The 21593-nt window shown below is 42.0% G+C and overlaps 1 protein-coding gene across 2 annotated transcripts in view; it reads left to right on the top strand.

Moving 5' to 3' along the window:
- The first annotated feature begins 18050 nt into the window (after positions 1-18050).
- The window catches only part of LOC148477147 (tumor necrosis factor receptor superfamily member 8-like), a 36867-nt gene continuing 33324 nt past the window's right edge, over positions 18051-21593 (top strand). The window contains exon 1 of one of the 2 annotated variants that reach the window (XM_088457158.1): positions 18051-18093. In XM_088457158.1, coding sequence (XP_088313284.1) covers positions 18063-18093 — 31 coding nt within the window. In that variant the 5' untranslated portion in view covers positions 18051-18062. The remainder of the gene's footprint in view (positions 18094-21593) is intronic. The other variant, XM_088457156.1, reaches the window with a different exon arrangement.

Here is a 21593-nt window from a genome sequence, read left to right on the forward strand (position 1 = left end):
GGGGGGACTACTACTACTAGGGGCACTACAAAGGGGGCGGCTACTACTACTGGGGGCACTACAAAGGGGGGGGACTACTACTACTGGGGGCACTACAAAGGGGGGGGACTACTACTGGGGTCACTACAAGGGGGGGACTACTACTACTGGGGGCACTACAAGGGGGGGACTACTACTACTGGGGGCACTAGAAGGGGGAGCTACTACTACTGGGGGCACTACAAGGGGAGGGGACTACTACTAGGGGCACTACAAGGGGAGGGGACTACTAGGGGCACTGCATAGGGGGGAGGGGACTACTACTAGGGGCACCGCATAGGGGGGAGGGGACTACTACTAGGGGCACTACATAGGGGGAGGGGACTACTACTGGGGGCACTGCATCGAGGGACCACTGCTGGGGGCTCTATATGAAGGGCAAAACTGGGGGCACTGCATAGGGGGGAGACTACAACTGGGGCCACTATTTAAGGGGTATTGCATAAAGGTTACCACTATTGGGGGCACTGCATGGGGGGTGGACTGCTACTGGGGGCACTATATAAGGGGCACTGCATAGGGGGTACCACTATTAGGGGCACTGTATAAGGGGCTTACTACTGGGGGCACAAGGGGCACTGCACAGGGGGGACCACTACTGGGGGCACTATATAAGGGGCTTACTACTGGGGGCACAAGGGGCACTGCATAGGGGGGATCACTACAGGGGGCACTATATAAGGGGCTTACTACTGGGGGCACAAGGGGCACTGCATAGGGGGGATCACTACTGGGGGCACTACTGGAGGCCTGCATAAGGGTGTTCTCTCCTGTGGCACACGGGGGCACTGCATATGGGCACTACGACAGGGGGCTGCCCCTAATCTTTGTTTTCACCTTACATTAATCCCATATGGACCCGTCTCTTCCCTGGAACACTTGAGGGGGGGGGGCCCCGTAGCACGCACATTCTTCGGGCACCCTGGCTACACGCTACTCCTCTGCCAGGGCCGCCTGCATGCATTTGCCCCCCAGGCTAAAAGTTGCCAGCCAGCCCTTGCTTGTACATACTCTTGAATGCTGTACATACTCTTACATGCTGTACTTACTCTTGTATACTGTACATACTCTTACATACTGTACGTACTTTTGCATGCTGTACTTACTCTTATATACTATACATACTCTTGCATATGGTACTTACTCTTACATGCTGTACTTACTCTTACATGCTGTACTTACTCTTGCATGCTGTACTTACTCTTACATGCTGTACTTACTCTTGCATGCTGTACATACTCTTGAATGCTGTACTTACTCTTGAATGCTGTACTTACTCTTATATACTGTACTTACTCTTATATACTGTACTTACTCTTATATACTGTACATACTCATACACTGTACTTACTCTTATATACTGTACTTACTCTTGAATGCTGTACTTACTCTTGAATGCTGTACTTACTCTTATATACTGTACTTACTCTTTCATACTGTACTTACTCTTATATACTGTACTTACTCTTATATACTGTACATACTCATACACTGTACTTACTCTTACATGCTGTACTTACTCTTATATACTGTACTTACTCTTATATACTGTACATACTCTTGCATGCTGTACATTCTCTTATATACTGTACATACTCTAGCATGCTGTACTTACTCTTGCATGCTGTACTTACTCTTATATACTGTACTTACTCTTATATACTGTACATACTCTTATATACTGTACATACTCATATACTGTACATACTCTTGCATGCTGTACATACTCTTATATACTGTACATACTCTTATATACTGTACTTACTCTTATATACTGTACATACTCTTATATACTGTACATACTCTTATATGCTGTACTTACTCTTGCATGCTGTACATACTCTTATATACTGTATATACTCTTATATACTGTATATACTCTTATATACTGTACTTACTCTTATATACTGTACATACTCTTATATACAGTACATACTCTTATATGCTGTACATACTCTTATATACTGTACATACTCTTATATACTGTACTTACTCTTATATACTGTACATACTCTTACATGCTGTACTTACTCTTATATACTGTACATACTCTTACATGCTGTACTTACTCTTATATACTGTACATACTCTTATATACTGTATATACTCTTATATACTGTATATACTCTTATATACTGTACTTACTCTTATATACTGTACATACTCTTATATACAGTACATACTCTTATATGCTGTACATACTTTTGCATGCTGTACATACTCTTATATACTGTACATACTCTTATATACTGTACTTACTCTTATATACTGTACATACTCTTACATGCTGTACTTACTCTTATATACTATACATACTCTTACATGCTGTACTTACTCTTATATACTGTACATACTCTTATATACTGTACATACTCTTATATACTGTATATACTCTTATATACTGTACTTACTCTTATATACTGTACATACTCTTATATACTGTACTTACTCTTATATACTGTACATACTCTTGCATGCTGTACTTACTCTTATATACTGTATATACTCTTGTATACTGTACTTACTCTTATATACTGTACACACTCTTATATACTGTACATACTCTTGCATACTGTACGTACTCTTATATACTGTACTTACTCTTTTATACTGTACTTACTCTTTTATATACTGTACATACTCTTATATACTGTACTTACTCTTTTATACTGTACTTACTCTTATATACTGTACTTACTCTTATATACTGTACATACTCTTATATACTGTATATACTCTTGTATACTGTACTTACTCTATTATATACTGTACGTACTCTTGCATGCTGTACTTACTCTTTTATATACTGTACATACTCTTGCATGCTGTACTTACTCTTATATACTGTACATACTCTTATATACTGTACTTACTCTTTTATACTGTACTTACTCTTATATACTGTACTTACTCTTATATACTGTACATACTCTAATATAATGTACTTACTCTTGCATGCTGTACTTACTCTTATATGCTGTACTTACTCTTATATACTGTACATACTCTTTTATACTGTACTTACTCTTATATACTGTACATACTCTAATATAATGTACATACTTTTGCTTACTGTACTTACTCTTATATACTGTACATACTCTAATATAATGTACATACTTTTGCTTACTGTACTTACTCTTATATACTGTACATACTCTAATATAATGTACATACTTTTGCTTACTGTACTTACTCTTATATACTGTACATACTCTAATATAATGTACATACTTTTGCTTACTGTACTTACTCTTATATACTGTACATACTCTTATATACAGTACATACTCTTATATACTGTACTTACTCTTATATACTGTACATACTCTTGCTTACTGTACATACTCTTGCTTACTGTACATACTCTTGCTTACTGTACATACTCTTTTATACTGTACTTACTCTTATATACTGTACATACTCTTGCTTACTGTACATACTCTTATATACTGTACTTACTCTTATATACTGTACATACTCTTGCTTACTGTACATACTCTTTTATACTGTACTTACTCTTTTATACTGTACATACTCTTGCTTACTGTACATACTCTTATATACTGTACTTACTCTTATATACTGTACATACTCTTGCATGCTGTACATACTCTTATATACTGTACATACTCTAGCATGCTGTACTTACTCTTGCATGCTGTACTTACTCTTGCATGCTGTACTTACTCTTATATACTGTACTTACTCTTATATACTGTACATACTCTTATATACTGTACATACTCATATACTGTACATACTCTTGCATGCTGTACATACTCTTATATACTGTACATACTCTTATATACTGTACTTACTCTTATATACTGTACATACTCTTATATACTGTACATACTCTTATATGCTGTACTTACTCTTGCATGCTGTACATACTCTTATATACTGTATATACTCTTATATACTGTATATACTCTTATATACTGTACTTACTCTTATATACTGTACATACTCTTATATACAGTACATACTCTTATATGCTGTACATACTCTTGCATGCTGTACATACTCTTATATAATGTACATACTTTTGCTTACTGTACATACTCTTATATACTGTACATACTCTTATATGCTGTACTTACTCTTATATACTGTACATACTCTTATATACTGTACTTACTCTTATATACTGTACATACTCTTACATGCTGTACTTACTCTTATATACTGTACATACTCTTATATACAGTACATACTCTTTTATACTGTACATACTCTAGCATGCTGTACTTACTCTTATATACTGTACATACTCTTGCATGCTGTACTTACTCTTATATACTGTATATACTCTTGTATACTGTACTTACTCTTTTATATACTGTACATACTCTTGCATACTGTACGTACTCTTGCATGCTGTTCTTACTCTTTTATATACTGTACATACTCTTACATACTGTACGTACTCTTATATGCTGTACATACTCTTATATACTGTACTTACTCTTATATACTGTACATACTCTTATATAATGTACATACTTTTGCTTACTGTACATACTCTTTTATACTGTACTTACTCTTATATACTGTACATACTCTTATATAATGTACATACTTTTGCTTACTGTACATACTCTTATATACTGTACATACTCTTATATACTGTACTTACTCTTATATACTGTACATACTCTTATATACTGTACTTACTCTTATATACTGTACATACTCTTATATACTGTACTTACTCTTATATACTGTACATACTCTTATATACTGTATATACTCTTATATACTGTACATACTCTTATATACTGTACTTACTCTTATATACTGTACATACTCTTATATACTGTACATACTCTTACATGCTGTACTTACTCTTATATGCTGTACATACTCTTATATACTGTACTTACTCTTATATGCTGTACATACTCTTATATACTGTACTTACTCTTATATGCTGTACATACTCTTATATACTGTACTTACTGTTACATACTGTACATACTCTTTTATACTGTACTTACTCTTATATACTGTACATACTCTTGCATACTGTACATACTCTAATATAATGTACATACTTTTGCTTACTGTACATACTCTTATATACTGTACATACTCTTATATGCTGTACTTACTCTTATATACTGTACATACTCTTATATACTGTACATACTCTTGCTTACTGTACATACTCTTTTATACTGTACTTACTCTTATATACTGTACATACTCTTGCATACTGTACATACTCTAATATAATGTACATACTTTTGCTTACTGTACATACTCTTATATACTGTACATACTCTTATATACAGTACATACTCTTATATACTGTACTTACTCTTATATACTGTACATACTCTTGCTTACTGTACATACTCTTTTATACTGTACTTACTCTTATATACTGTACATACTCTTGCTTACTGTACATACTCTTATATACTGTACTTACTCTTATATACTGTACATACTCTTGCTTACTGTACATACTCTTTTATACTGTACTTACTCTTATATACTGTACATACTCTTGCTTACTGTACATACTCTTATATACTGTACTTACTCTTATATACTGTACATACTCTTGCTTACTGTACATACTCTTATATACTGTACTTACTCTTATATACTGTACATACTCTTGCTTACTGTACATACTCTTATATACTGTACTTACTCTTATATACTGTACATACTCTTATATACTGTACATACTCTTGCATACTGTACATACTCTTATATACTGTACACACTCTTATATACTGTACATACTCTTTTATACTGTACTTACTCTTATATACTGTACATACTCTTGCATACTGTACATACTCTAATATAATGTACATACTTTTGCTTACTGTACTTACTCTTATATACTGTACATACTCTTATATACAGTACATACTCTTATATACAGTACATACTCTTATATGCTGTACTTACTCTTGCATGCTGTTCGTACTCTTATATACTGTACATACTCTTTTATATACTGTACATACTCTTACATACTGTACATACTCTTATATACTGTACACACTCTTATATACTGTACATACTCTTTTATACTGTACTTACTCTTATATACTGTACATACTCTTGCATACTGTACATACTCTAATATAATGTACATACTTTTGCTTACTGTACTTACTCTTATATACTGTACATACTCTTATATACAGTACATACTCTTATATACAGTACATACTCTTATATGCTGTACTTACTCTTGCATGCTGTTCGTACTCTTATATACTGTACATACTCTTTTATATACAGTACATACTCTTATATGCTGTACTTACTCTTGCATGCTGTACTTACTCTTATATACTGTATATACTCTTTTATACTGTACTTACTCTTATATACTGTACATACTCTTATATACTGTACATACTCTTTTATACTGTACTTACTCTTATATACTGTACATACTCTTGCATACTGTACATACTCTTATATACTGTACATACTTTTGCTTACTGTACTTACTCTTATATACTGTACATACTCTTTTATACTGTACTTACTCTTATATACTGTACATACTCTTGCATACTGTACATACTCTTATATAATGTACATACTTTTGCTTACTGTACATACTCTTATATACTGTACATACTTTTGCTTACTGTTAATACTCTTATATACTGTACATACTCTTATATACAGTACATACTCTTGCATGCTGTTCGTACTCTTTTATACTGTACATACTCTTTTATACTGTACTTACTCTTATATACTGTACATACTCTTGCATACTGTACATACTCTTATATAATGTACATACTTTTGCTTACTGTACATACTCTTATATACTGTACATACTTTTGCTTACTGTTAATACTCTTATATACTGTACATACTCTTATATACAGTACATACTCTTGCATGCTGTTCGTACTCTTATATACAGTACATACTCTTTTATACTGTATGTACTCTTGTATACTGTACATACTCTTGCTTACTGTACATACTCTTTTATACTGTACTTACTCTTATATACTGTACATACTCTTATATACTGTACATACTCTTTTATATACTGTACATACTCTTATATACTGTATGTACTCTTGCATGCTGTACTTACTCTTATATACTGTATATACTCTTGTATACTGTACATACTCTTATATACTGTACATACTCTTGCATACTGTACTTACTCTTATATACTGTACATACTCTTGCATACTGTACATACTCTTATATACTGTACATACTCTTGCATACTGTACTTACTCTTATATACTGTACTTACTCTTATATACTGTACATACTCTTATATGCTGTACTTACTCTTTTATATACTGTACTTACTCTTATATACTGTACATACTCTTGCATACTGTACATACTCTTATATACTGTACATACTCTTGCATACTGTACTTACTCTTATATACTGTACTTACTCTTATATACTGTATATACTCTTGTATACTGTACATACTCTTGTATACTGTACATACTCTTGCATACTGTACTTACTCTTTTATATACTGTACATACTCTTATATACTGTACATACTCTTTTATACTGTACTTACTCTTATATACTGTACTTACTCTTTTATATACTGTACATACTCTAATATAATGTATATACTCTTATATACTGTACATACTCTTTTATACTGTACTTACTCTTATATACTGTACTTACTCTTTTATATACTGTACATACTCTTACATGCTGTACTTACTCTTATATACTGTACTTACTCTTGCATACTGTACTTACTCTTATATACTGTACTTACTCTTATATACTGTATATACTCTTGTATACTGTACATACTCTTATATACTGTACTTACTCTTATATACTGTACATACTCTTACATACTGTACACACTCTTACATACTGTACATACTCTTATATACTGTATATACTCTTGTATACTGTATATACTCTTGTATACTGTATATACTCTTGCATGCTGTACATACTCTTTTATATACTGTACATACTCTTTTATACTGTACTTACTCTTATATACTGTACATACTCTTATATACTGTACATACTCTTTTATACTGTACTTACTCTTATATACTATACTTACTCTTATATACTGTATATACTCTTATATACTGTACATACTCTTATATACTGTACTTTTATATACTGTACATACTCTTACATACTGTACATACTCTTATATACTGTACATACTCTTATATACTGTACTTACTCTTACATACTGTACTTACTCTTATATACTGTACTTACTCTTATATACTGTACATACTCTTACATACTGTACATACTCTTATATACTGTACATACTCTTATATACTGTACTTACTCTTATATACTGTACATACTCTTACATACTGTACATACTCTTATATACTGTACTTACTCTTATATACTGTACATACTCTTATATACTATACTTACTCTTATATACTGTATATACTCTTATATACTGTACATACTCTTATATACTGTACTTTTATATACTGTACATACTCTTACATACTGTACATACTCTTATATACTGTACATACTCTTATATACTGTACTTACTCTTACATACTGTACTTACTCTTATATACTGTACTTACTCTTATATACTGTACATACTCTTACATACTGTACATACTCTTATATACTGTACATACTCTTATATACTGTACTTACTCTTATATACTGTACATACTCTTATATACTGTACTTACTCTTATATACTGTACATACTCTTATATACTATACTTACTCTTATATACTGTATATACTCTTATATACTGTACATACTCTTATATACTGTACTTTTATATACTGTACATACTCTTACATACTGTACATACTCTTATATACTGTACATACTCTTATATACTGTACTTACTCTTACATACTGTACTTACTCTTATATACTGTACATACTCTTACATACTGTACATACTCTTATATACTGTACATACTCTTATATACTGTACATACTCTTATATACTGTACTTACTCTTATATACTGTACATACTCTTACATACTGTACTTACTCTTGTATACTGTATATACTCTTGTATACTGTACATACTCGTGCATGCTGTACTTACTCTTTTATATACTGTACATACTCTTTTATACTGTACTTACTCTTATATACTGTACACACTCTTATATACTGTACATACTCTTATATACTGTACTTACTCTTATATACTGTACATACTCTTATATACTGCACATACTCTTATATACTGTACTTACTCTTATATACTGTACATACTCTTATATACTGCACATACTCTTGCATGCGTACTGACCTATTTCTACACTGCACTTCAGAGGTGTTCTAGAACCCCACAACCAAACTCTGGGCCTGATTCAGACCCAGTCGCAAGCGCTGAGCGCTCGCAATCGAGTCGATGGTGGCCCAGAGCGAATGCGCACGACGGAGCGGGCTCCATCGTGCGCATGTACGAGACCCGGATAGCGACGTTCCCATGAGAATGCCTACCATTTGGGGGCGGCCCCACTGACATCACAAGTGATGTCAATGGGAGAGCTTTTGGCTCTATTTGAGCCGAAAGCTCTCTGGGGCTTGCGGCCACGAGAGTCTACCACAAGGGTCTCGTCGCAAGCCCGATGGTCGCGATGGTCTTTTTATGGAGGCCCTGATTCAGAGCGAGCGCTCTGTCAGAGCGTCCGGCTCTGAATCAGGGCCTCTGTGTCAGGTTATACATGTTACACAGACCTTGCTGTCCCGTCCATGCTGTATCCCCACCCCAGACAGTAAAGCATTATTATCCCCTAGTTGTTGTCCCCAATGTTGAGTTTTCTCCCATCGCACCCACATGACAGACGCTGGTGACTATCTGACCAGTTGTTACATCACTTATAGCACATTTGTGCTTTATCCTAGACATGAAATAAGACAGGAAATTGTATACTGGCTCTCTGCAGATTTATATATGATTACTGTAACAAGCTGCTGTTACTGACACATCATTCATCTCTGCCAGGAGTAAAATGATACTAATTGTGTATTGTGATACTAAATGATACTAATTGTGTATTGTGATACTAAATGATACTAATTGTGTATTGTGATACTAAATGATACTAATTGTGAATTGTGATACTAAATGATACTAATTGTGTATTGTGATACTAAATGATACTAATTGTGTATTGTGATACTAAATGATACTAATTGTGTATTGTGATACTAAATGATACTAATTGTGAATTGTGATACTAAATGATACTAATTGTGAATTGTGATACTAAATGATACTAATTGTGTATTGTGATACTAAATGATACTAATTGTGTATTGTGATACTAAATGTTACTAATTGTGAATTGTGATACTAAATGATACTAATTGTGAATTGTGATACTAAATGATACTAATTGTGAATTGTGATACTAAATGATACTAATTGTGAAAATGATAACTATGAGCTTAAAAGGACCGTACTAAAATGAATGTACACGGACCTAATCCACTTGTGAGATCACATACAGTACCTGGTACCTTATAGCCTATGTCTGTACTGCACATACAGGATAAGCAGCTGGCTATAGCACTCTGGGCCTGATTCAGAGCTGGACGCTCTGATTGAGCGCCAGCTCTGAATCAGGGCGTGTTTTTTTTTTTTTTGTGAGGCGGCCTCTTGGACGCTCGCATAGCTGTGGGTTACCACCCACAGCTTATGCGAGCGTCCATGATGATGGTCGCGATGGTCAAGACCATCGCGACCATCGGGCTTGCGATGAGACCCTTGCGGTAGGGTCTCATTGCCGCAAGCCCTGGAGTGATTTTGGCTCTATCAGAGCCAAAATCACTCCCACTGACATCACTAGTGATGTCAGTGGGGCCGGCCCCAGACGGTAGGCGTTCCCATGGGAACGCCTCCGTCTGGGCAGCCACGCCCCCGGCACGCCCTCCAAAGGGGGGCGTGCTGTCAATCACCATTGACAACATGCCCCCTTTGGTGCGAGACCCATAACGACGGCTTGGCCTTCGTTATTCGGGTCTCACGCATGCGCACAACGGAGGCGCCTCCGTCGTGCGCATGCGCATTTGGGAAACATCAACCCACTTGCGAGCGCTCAGCGCTCGCGAGCGGGTCTGAATGAGACCCTCTGTCTGCTTTGTGTCTGTAGCAATAACACCCACTTCCCCAGCCAGGAGAGCCCCAATTCTCATACTCTGTGAGTTCAGTAGTCAGGACGGTTTTCCTGTTTGCCGGGAATGTTGGGAAGGTGTACATATCGGGTTGGGGGTCGGGCTAGCACTTCAAAAGCGCTGGGCACATGCTTGGGGGCATGGTGTGAGCAGTACATGATGTCGCCATGCCCCTAATGTGAGTATTATTATTATCCTCTATTTATATGGCACCACAAGTGTTCTGCAGCGCCTTACATAGTACATAGAACTAATAAGTGAACAAGAAACAAGTAACTTACAGTACATTACAGTGCAGGACAAGGACACGACTTATATACATTGCTACAATAGTGATTATTACACTCACAGTAAGCAGCCGGGAGTCAGCAGTCACGTGTTAGGTGCCCTAATGGGGAGTAAGGAGTAGAAGAAAATGTAAATAGAAGCACATGAGGGAAGAGGTCCCTGCTCGTGAGAGCTTACATTCTAAGGGGAGGGGCAGACAGGTGTGACACAGAAGGGGAGGGGCAGACAGACAGGTGTGACACAGAAGGGGAGGGGCAGACAGGCGTGACACAGAAAGGGAGGGGCAGACAGACAGGCGTGACACAGAAGGGGAAGGGCAGACAGACAGGCGTGACACAGAAGGGGAGGGGCAGACAGACAGGCGTGACACAGAAGGGGAGGGGCAGTCAGACAGGCATGACACAGAAGGGGAGGGGCAGACAGACAGGCGTGACACAGAAGGGGAGGGGCAGACAGACAGGCGTGACACAGAAGGGGAGGGGCAGACAGACAGGCGTGACACAGAAGGGGAGGGACAGACAGACAGGCATGACACAGAAGGGGAGGGGCAGACAGACAGGCGTGACACAGAAGGGGAGGGGCAGACAGACAGGCATGACACAGAAGGGGAGGGGCAGACAGACAGGCGTGACACAGAAGGGGAAGATAGGGAGGAAAGATGCAGTCACACCCCTTTCTGGGGGGGGGAGGTCATAGATGTGTCTCATTATGATAAGATAATTTTGGGAAGGGTACTTCAATGTCTATCCACAAAGAACTGCAATATACAACCATGTAACAAGAGGGAGAAAAAACTCTGACAATCCATATGTTCCACTATACAACCTAAGGCTCTCCCATAGAAATACCAGCATGGTCCGGCAGGGCATTCTGGGGCTAGAATTAATATCTGGTACAGACACATAACATAGGTGAACTATTAAAAACACGCACTTAAGGGGGCTTTTAATTTGGTGGAACTCATCTCCCCGCCGTATACTCCCTAAACCCCCCCTCTTTGCCTTTTGGGGCTATGACAGTGTGAAATGCATTTTAGATGTTTTTTTTTAGCCCTCCTGCTAACAGCTGAGACTACAATGTTACATCACCTAAAAAGAAAAAAAGAAAAGGTTCTATATCATCAGTGTTATTTTTCTGCCGTGACTCTGAGATTTTTTTATGGGGTCCCCACAAACTAGTCTATGTCACTTGGATGCCCAATGTTTTTTTTGCAACCCCTATGTGTTGCCTTCGCTTGATTCTTTCCTTACCTATATGCTGGTTTCTCTGAAATGAGGGACCTCTGAAGAAATTGAGCCTCCCTAGGCAGACAGTGAGGGGCTCTCTGGTACTTGGTGGAGGTGGAACCTGGCTATAGCTACAGTAATACAGTGAAGATCTTTGCAGGACTGTATTGGTAATGAGGTGTGATACATAATGATAGACTGTTACACAATGTTCCTGTGCGATCTGACACACTAACCTAGTTCCCAATGCATGGTGCTCTGTGCACGGTACTGTGTGACCCTCTGTGGAGGATGCAGTGACAAGCTTAGGGAGGACCTGACAAGTTTGGGCCCTGGGAATTAATCACGTAGGTGGAACATGATAATTCGGTATAAAATGCAGCCAGTACGGTATTGGGGACAGGAAGAGAGGCTGCATTTCATACTGGCTGTATCTCATTGTAATCCTCAATTCCCCACTCTCCCTCCTCTCCCCACATTCAGGCCGTCTCTCGGTCCTGCAGCTTCCACCTCCGTAACATCTCCAGGGTGCCGACTTTCTGTGCCTCAGGTGCCACTAAGTGGCCCATTTATCATTAAATATTTGCGGCTTATTCCTCGAAAACATCAGTTTTTTGGGAGTACCGGCAAATATCTATTGTCCACCGAATGTATGACGGAGGGATCGCAGCAATTATCTCCAATATCTGCTGCTGTTCCTCCATTTTCGCCGGCAGCCGCTGCCCCCTAGGTTTCTATGGGGGATACGATGGCATCAGATTTACCAAGCTCCGGAACTTGGTCCCAGTAGCTTATGGGACCCTATGGGCTACACATCTCAATACTATCCAGGAGAGGGTTCCAGAGGAACTCTCCCCCGGCAACGGCCACCGCGTATGTGCGGTCTTCACTCCCTGCACATCGCAGGTGCGGGTTACTTTTGGAGCCCCTGTCCCTACGGGTGCAATATGTTCCATTCCTGCGCTATGATCGCATCCTGCAATGTGATGGACACTAATATCGCGCTTATCCATGTAATGATCCTCCGCTGTCCTGAGTACTGTAACTTCCTCCCTTCTTGCAGTGAAGCCACAGACAGGGAGTGGCCGGGGAAGGACAGGGCAGCTGCTGTAGCTGGAGTCCGCAGGCGGTGGTGAGATGAAGCCGGAGACCCAGCAATTCTCAATGACCCTGTACCCATTCTATGGGCGAGTTGCCAGTCTCCGAGTGATTGAAGGGAAGGTGGAACAGGGTGCCGGACTGGCCCACAGGGGTACAGGGGAAATCCCCGGTGGGCCCCACTGCTTGAGCACCCCATCCCTTCCTCTGTCAGGTTCCAGACTGTGCACTGAAATGATACATTGTTACTCTATTAGAGGGTCAGTTATGTGGTTGGCTAAGCCTCTGTGTGGTCTGGCCACACCCTCTGCGGTAACTTACCACATCCAATAAGCAAGGGCCCCTAACACTGCATTCCCCCATTTAGCCCTTCATGCTCCAGTCTGACACTGAGGTGGAGACAAAAGACGAGGAGCATTGAGCTCTGCTCAAGAGCTTACATTCTACAAGGATGGAAATCCGACAAGAGTCCCTGCCACTGCCTGGTTTTGTAGTTTGCCACCATTTTCTTCAAGGATATAAAAACATGGGGGCAACCAGCCCGGCTCAGAAGGAGGAAAGTGGGCGGGCTGATGGGAATGATGATGTGATTGTGTCATCATGGCCCTGTCCCCCTACCCCACACGCAGTGATTACCAGCATTGGGAAGTAGGGGGCAGGTCATAATTCAGCATCATTCGCGTCATCGCCGGCCCTAACCTCTCACTTTCACTGCGGGCGGATGACGGCTGGCTCGGGAGCACCACCTGATTTCCAGGAGCCTCCCGGAAGTGTAGTCAGGTAAAGATAAACAAATGCTTTGCCCCACAAAACTTTGATGTGTATTACGCTGTTTCCCACCCTGTTTTTTTCATATGGAGTTTTCTCCACCATTCAGGAGAATAATCTGATGTATCTGTGTTAGAACCATCTGATTATGTCAGCCAGGGCTCAGCCCGCCTGTCCCATTTTGCTCTGTTGTATATGGAACTGTGGCCCTGATTCAGAGCCGGACGCTCTGACAGAGCGCTCTCTCTGAATCAGGGCCATCCTTTTTGATTTTTAGAGCGGCCTCCCGGCCGCTCATATAGCTGTGGGTGACCACCCATAGCTATAGCGAGCGGCTAGGAAGATGGTCACGATGGTCAAGACCATCGCGACCATCGGGCTTGCGACAAAACCCTTGTGGTAAGGTCTCGTTGCCGCAAGCCCTAGAGTGCTTTCAGCTCAAACAGAGCCGAAAGCACTCCCACTGACATCACTTGTGATGTCAGTGGGGCCGGCCCCAGACGGTAGGCCTTCCCATGGGAACGCCTCCGTCTGGGCAGCCACGCCCCTGGCACGCCCATCAAAGGGGGCGTGCTGTCACTCAACATCGACAGCACGCCCCCTTTGGTACAAGACCCGGAGCGACGGTTTGCCTGTCGCTATCCGGGTCTCACGCATGCGCACGACGGAGCCGGCTCCGTCATGCACATGCGCACTGGGCTACCATCGTCCCGCTTGCGAGCGGGTCTGAATCAGGCCCTGTCTCCTAATGCTCTGTGCCGTGCTGCTTGCAGATGTTGTCTATTTTATGCCCTGTAACACATTACATATGACATGTCTATAATGGAATCGGTATGATATGCCGGCTGTCGGGATGCTTCCTGTCAGAATACAGACAGCGGCATCCCGATGGTTGGTATCCCGACAGGGGTTGGGTAAGTATACTTACCCTCCCCCCTAACCTCCCTTCTGGTAGCCTAACCCTCCCTGTTAGTTCCTGAACCTAAGTCCCCTTCCTTCGTGCCTAAACCTAACCCTCCCACCTAGGGGTGCCTATCCTTAATTCCCCCCCCAAAAAACCTAACACTACCCCCGCTAACTGCCCTAACCCTCCCCCCCCCGCCTAAGAGGACGGGCTCCCCGGACTTACCTCGTTTGGGCTTCCGTCCGTCTGCTTTCCGGCGACGGGATTAAGATAGGCGTCGGCATTTCGATACCTATCTTAACTCCCTTGTTGGGAAATCAGCGTCAGCATTTAGACCGGCAGCCAGCTGACTACATCCCGTCTATAATATAGTCATAATGTCAGCAATGCAAATCTTAGGCTTAGCGTTAGGCGTCAACGTTTAAAATGTAAACTTTATGGCAGTGTTAACATGTTCAAAGTTGACATTATGTATGTCAACATAATGAACATGTCGACATCTACTTTGTCCACATGGAGTACCTGTGCACAATACAGTAGACTAAATGTACAGTGTTAGAATAATGGCCCTCATTCAGAGCCGTACGCTCTGAGCAGAGCGCACGCTCTGAATGAGGGCCGGGCTCCATGAAAATGGAGCGTCCTCCGGGACGCTCGTATAGCTGTGGGTCACCACCCACAGGCTATACGAGCATGCATTGTGATGGCCGCGATGGTCGTGACCATCGCGACCATCGAAATTGCGAGCCGGAGCCTGCGGTTGAGGTTTTCAACCGCAAGCTCCGGAGTGATTTTGGCTCTATCAGAGCCAAAATCACTCCCACTGACATCACTAGTGATGTCAGTGGGCCGGCTTTTGACGGGAGGCATTCCCGTGGGAACGCCCCCGTCAGGGAGGCACGCCCACCAAAGGGGGCGTGCTGTCAATCAACATTGACAGCACGCCCCCTTTGATCGGACACAACGAGCGAAGGACTTTCCTTCGCTCGTCGCGTCTGGCGCATGCGCACGACGGAGCTCCCTCCGTCGTGCGCATGCTCAGTTCATAACATCGACCCACTTGCGAGCGGACAGCCGCTCGCGAGTGGGTCTGAATCAGGCCCAATATCTTTAACTAGCTGGGATACCCGGCGTTTCCCGGCTTGGAGAATGGACCTTGAAGTACATCCTCAGGCTTCTTTTGTTACATTGCAGCCCAGCATTGGGGACCATGGCATATGACCATGTGCTCGGAGGAAATGAGTAACTGTCAGTGCAGGTGCAGTGTGACAGTTGATCCTCTGACTCACTGCTCTTCCGTTGCAGCTCTGCTGCCCCCTGCTGGTACATATAAGCCTGTGCCTTCAGATCAGGGCAGTTTTAGGCACTGGACGACATCATGAATGAACTTCCTTAAACAAATATTTCAAATCAGAGACTCCACGGCCTATTTGGTGTACACCATGTTGACCTCTATGGCCTTGACAAACTTCAATCTTGGCCAAGAACCTAATCCTGGTCAAACTACATCACCATGCCAAATTTGGTGGAGCTAGGTACAAAACTCTGGCCATGCATAAAGGACAAACACCCTACGTAACCTGAATAATATTCAGATGGACAATGTTTTCGCAGATAATACAGTGGCTGCATCCTTGGATACAGCTATGGATCACAGAAGCATGCAGGAGGCATCTCCTGCAGCATTAAACAAAGCAGCGATGCTATTAGCAGACAATTCTGAATCACCCCCTTAGTCTACTGTATTGTGCACTATACCCCCTGTTAGGATCTGTGAGCCTGGTTCAGACCCGCTCTCGAACGCTGAGCACTCGCAAGCCGGTCGATGTTGGCCCAGTGCACATGCACACGACGGAGCCAGCTCCGTCGTGCGCATGCGCGAGACCCGGATAGCGATGGCCAAACCATGGCTCTGGGTCTCGCTACAAAGGGGGCATGCTGTCGATGTTGAGTGACAGCACGACCCCTTTGGTGGGCGTGGCTGCCCAGATTGAGGCGTTCCCATGGGAACGCCTACCGTCTGGGGCCGGCCCCACTGACATCACAAGTGATGTCAGTGGGTGGGCTTCTTGCTCTGTAAGAGCAAGAAGTCCACTGGGACTTGCGGCAACGAGACCCTACCACAAGGGTCTCATCGCAGTTCCGATGGTCGCGATGGTCTTGACCATCGCGACCATCATCCTGGCCGCTCGCACTAGCTGTGGGTGGTAAACTTCATAACATAATATGGAGGATTATTAGAAAGAAGATCAAAGAGAGTCACTTGCACAATGATATCTTAGGACACACTTACTGTCCCTCCAGTATAGTCACTAAAGTAATGCCCAGCCTGCATCTGTTGTTATACTCGAACACAGGTTAGAAAATTAAAACAAACATCTGATTGGTTGATGTAGGTAACCCAACTATTTTTTCCTTTCCCTACTTGTCTTTATTGCCTCCCGACGAGCGAGCAAGTGCTCAGATTAATGCTGGAGGTCCCCTTGTTTGGAGATTGGTCATCCTGATAGGAATCTTTTGCTTTTTATTTGTAGAAAGCCTATGACCGATTGCAATGCCGAGAGAATGAATACTACAATGAAACCATGAAACGGTGCTGCGCCAACTGTCTGGAAGGTAAGTCATAGCCTGTATGACATGACTGTATTCCCCATATGTTGGGCCATCCTCTCGGTGGTGCACCAAATCAATTTTTCAGGATCCTGCCAAATAAGGAATTGGAACCAGACCACAAATTCCAGACTGCAATTGATTAGAAGGTGTCTAAATGATAAATATAATATGATAGTGTGGCTCACGGTAATGGTAACACTGTGTCCTGGGACCCCGGTAAAACATTGTCAGTGCTGTTACTTGCTGAACTACAACTCCCTTGGTTCAGGGGGAGAGCAGACTCAGATTCATGTACAGCGTACTTGTCATCGCCACATAACAGCACAATAAATGTATATTACACTGACTGAGGGGCATGTTTATTAAACAAGTTTTGTGTGAAATCCCCCTGAAAATCGGGGATACCTGTGAAATTTAAGCATCCCTTGAAAGTATGATTCCCCTGGATATATTTGCTGCAGTTCCCCCTCAGTTCTGATCGCAGTTAGCAGTCACTATAGGTTTTCATAATGTGAGATTTACCAAAGACCCCCATGTAGTGTGTTAGGAGACCCCCCATGTAGTGTGTTAGGAGACCCCCCATGTAGTGTGTTAGAAGACCCCCATGTAGTGTGTTAGAAGACCCCCATGTAGTGTGTTAGAAGACCCCCAAGTAGTGTGTTATAAGACCCCCATGTAGTGTTATAAGACCCCCATGTAGTGTATTAGAAGACCCCCATGTAGTGTGTTAGAAGACCCCCATGTAGTGTTAGAAGACCCCCATGTAGTGTGTTAGAAGACCCCCATGTAGTGTGTTAGAAGACCCCCATGTAGTGTTATAAGACCCCCATGTAGTGTGTTAGAAGACCCCCATGTAGTGTGTTAGAAGACCCCCATGTAGTGTGTTATAAGACCCCCATGTAGTGTTATAAGACCCCATGTAGTGTGTTAGAAGACCCCCATGTAGTGTGTTAGAAGACCCCCATGTAGTGTGTTAGAAGACCCCCATGTAGTGTTATAAGACCCCCATGTAGTGTGTTAGAAGACCCCCATGTAGTGTGTTAGAAGACCCCCATGTAGTGTGTTATAAGACCCCCATGTAGTGTTATAAGACCCCATGTAGTGTTAGAAGACCCCCATGTAGTGTGTTAGAAGACCCCATGTAGTGTGTTAGAAGACCCCCATGTAGTGTTATAAGACCCCCATGTAGTGTGTTAGAAGACCCCCATGTAGTGTTATAAGACCCCCATGTAGTGTTATAAGACCCCCATGTAGTGTGTTAGAAGACCCCCATGTAGTGTTATAAGACCCCCATGTAGTGTTATAAGACCCCCATGTAGTGTGTTATAAGACCCACATGTAGTGTTATAAGACCCCCATGTAGTGTGTTATTTTTCCTTACTGTTTCTCTCTCTCCTTCTCATAGTTGCAGGTTACTCTGTTGTCTGTGTCTTAGTGAATGATTGGGCACTTTAGTGGGGAAGTTGGGAGAGTGGCCCATCCCAGAGTGGTGGTATAATTATATATGCGGGAGATGTAATAAGTGATCGGAGCGACCACTTCCGGCTCAGTTGCTATGTCGGCTGTTAGGGGGATATATTGATTCCCCATCTCACCGTTGTGGTTGTAGATTGTGTTAATGAAAGGTTGGGGTGAGGGGGGGGGGGCAGGTCTAGATTACCCAGGTCACCGTAGGGTCCTCAGATGAGTCAGAATAAGGGGGGGGGGGCACTTAATACGGCCATGGACGTGAGAGTGCAGATGAGGCGTAACCATACCCCCTCATACAGTGGCGCACGCACTATGGGCCTGATTCAGAACCGCTCGTAAGCGGCCGCTCGTTCGTTCTGACCGATGTTCGCACATCTGCGCATGCGTACGGATTTTAATACGCATGCGCGAACCAGTCAGTGCGGCCGAAAATCGTTTGTTCGCTATATAGCGAATGCCTGCTATTTTGAGTGACAGAAGGAGGCGTATGTGGGTGGTAACAGGGGAAGGTGCTTGAAAACGGGGGTGTGGAATTCAAACGCAGGCGTGCTTAAAGGTCAAAACGGGCATTTTAAGGGAGTGCATAATTAATACAGCAGCGTCATTGACCACGTCACTTGGTTTTTTTTTTACTCAGAACTGCTCGCAAAATAGCGGTTGAAAAAACCAGCCACAAGAATAGCGAGCAGTTCATACGCTGTACGATGTACTCGATTCATCTAATAAATAGCGGACATGACGTATGGTGCGAGCGGCCAGGGGGCGTATTTTTCAAAATTACAGCAACAAGTTTAGCTCGCTCGTTCAGACTTAGAGGCGTGAACAGACCGCAATGTGCGAACAGATCATTTGAATAGCCACCCCTTGTTTTTGAACGAACGACCGCAAATAGCGAGCGGCTCTGAATGAGGGCCTATAGTAATACGTACGAGGAGGTGTAGCCATGCCCGCTACAGTGTCCAGATACCCCAGCACCTTGGCCCCCCCAAAGTCTCAAAGGCCCTGCTGACATCTACTAAGTATGTCATAGATGAAAAGGCTTAAGTACCTTCTACTATACACACAGAGGCAGTGAATTGTGGTGAGGTCAGTAGCTGGAGAGGCATGCATGGAGATGGGTCTGAGCGCTGGGAGCCTGTCTCACCCCCTACTCACTGTAACTCACTGTTGCTGCTGCTGACTGAGCTCCGATCTCTAAACATGGCAGTGCACTTCCTGCTCACATGACACTCTCCTACCTGCATCTCTGTGTCTTCTCTTGCTGCAGAGCTCTGATCTCTATATACTGCAGTGCACTTCCTGGTCACATGACACATCCAAAGTGTCCATCAGTGCTTAAGGCACGCCTCCCCATACTCAGTGGCATGCCTCTATTAGCTCTCTTTCCGTGCAGCTTACTGCCTGTGGTGTGGCCCCACCCCCAGCTCTGCAAGCCGTGTCTGACTATACAGAAGTGAGGCTGAGCTCTTGCTGCCTCATCTATCGTCTCCTTGCAGTCCCAGGGAGCTCCACAAAGCTAGTGAGTGTTATTATAAAGATGATTACAATAAACAAACAAGATTTTATAAGTTATATATATCTTCTTTGTATTATTGTAATCATTTTTATATCAAATCATAGGAGTATGACAGGGGAGGCTCTGCCCCACTGCCTCCCCTGACTGCACATCCCTGCACATAGGAGACCATTCAGAGAAAAAATGTGGATATTTACCCATATGCAGAGTTGTATACATCTGTATCTGCACCGCCCCTGTCCATACGCTTGGCTTAATAGCCATCATCATTATCAGTGCAGAGATCCATCTGAAATCAACTTCGTACCCTGAACACATAGCCCAAGTGCGGACACGCCGTTACCACCCACTGCGTTGGTTTAGAATATGTAAATGTACTAATGGTTACGTCAGGCTGCTATTAATTCTGGATCCCTCACATGACTGGTTCACATCAGCTGGTCTTTTCCTGCTGGAAACAAAGCATATTCACTAAGCGGAGATAAGGGTGAGTACGCATCACGCCTGTCTGTACTGT

The sequence above is a fragment of the Taudactylus pleione genome, unplaced genomic scaffold (assembly GCF_031769625.1).
Source record: "Taudactylus pleione unplaced genomic scaffold, aTauple2 ptg000740l, whole genome shotgun sequence".
Taxonomy (NCBI): Eukaryota; Metazoa; Chordata; class Amphibia; order Anura; family Myobatrachidae; genus Taudactylus; species Taudactylus pleione.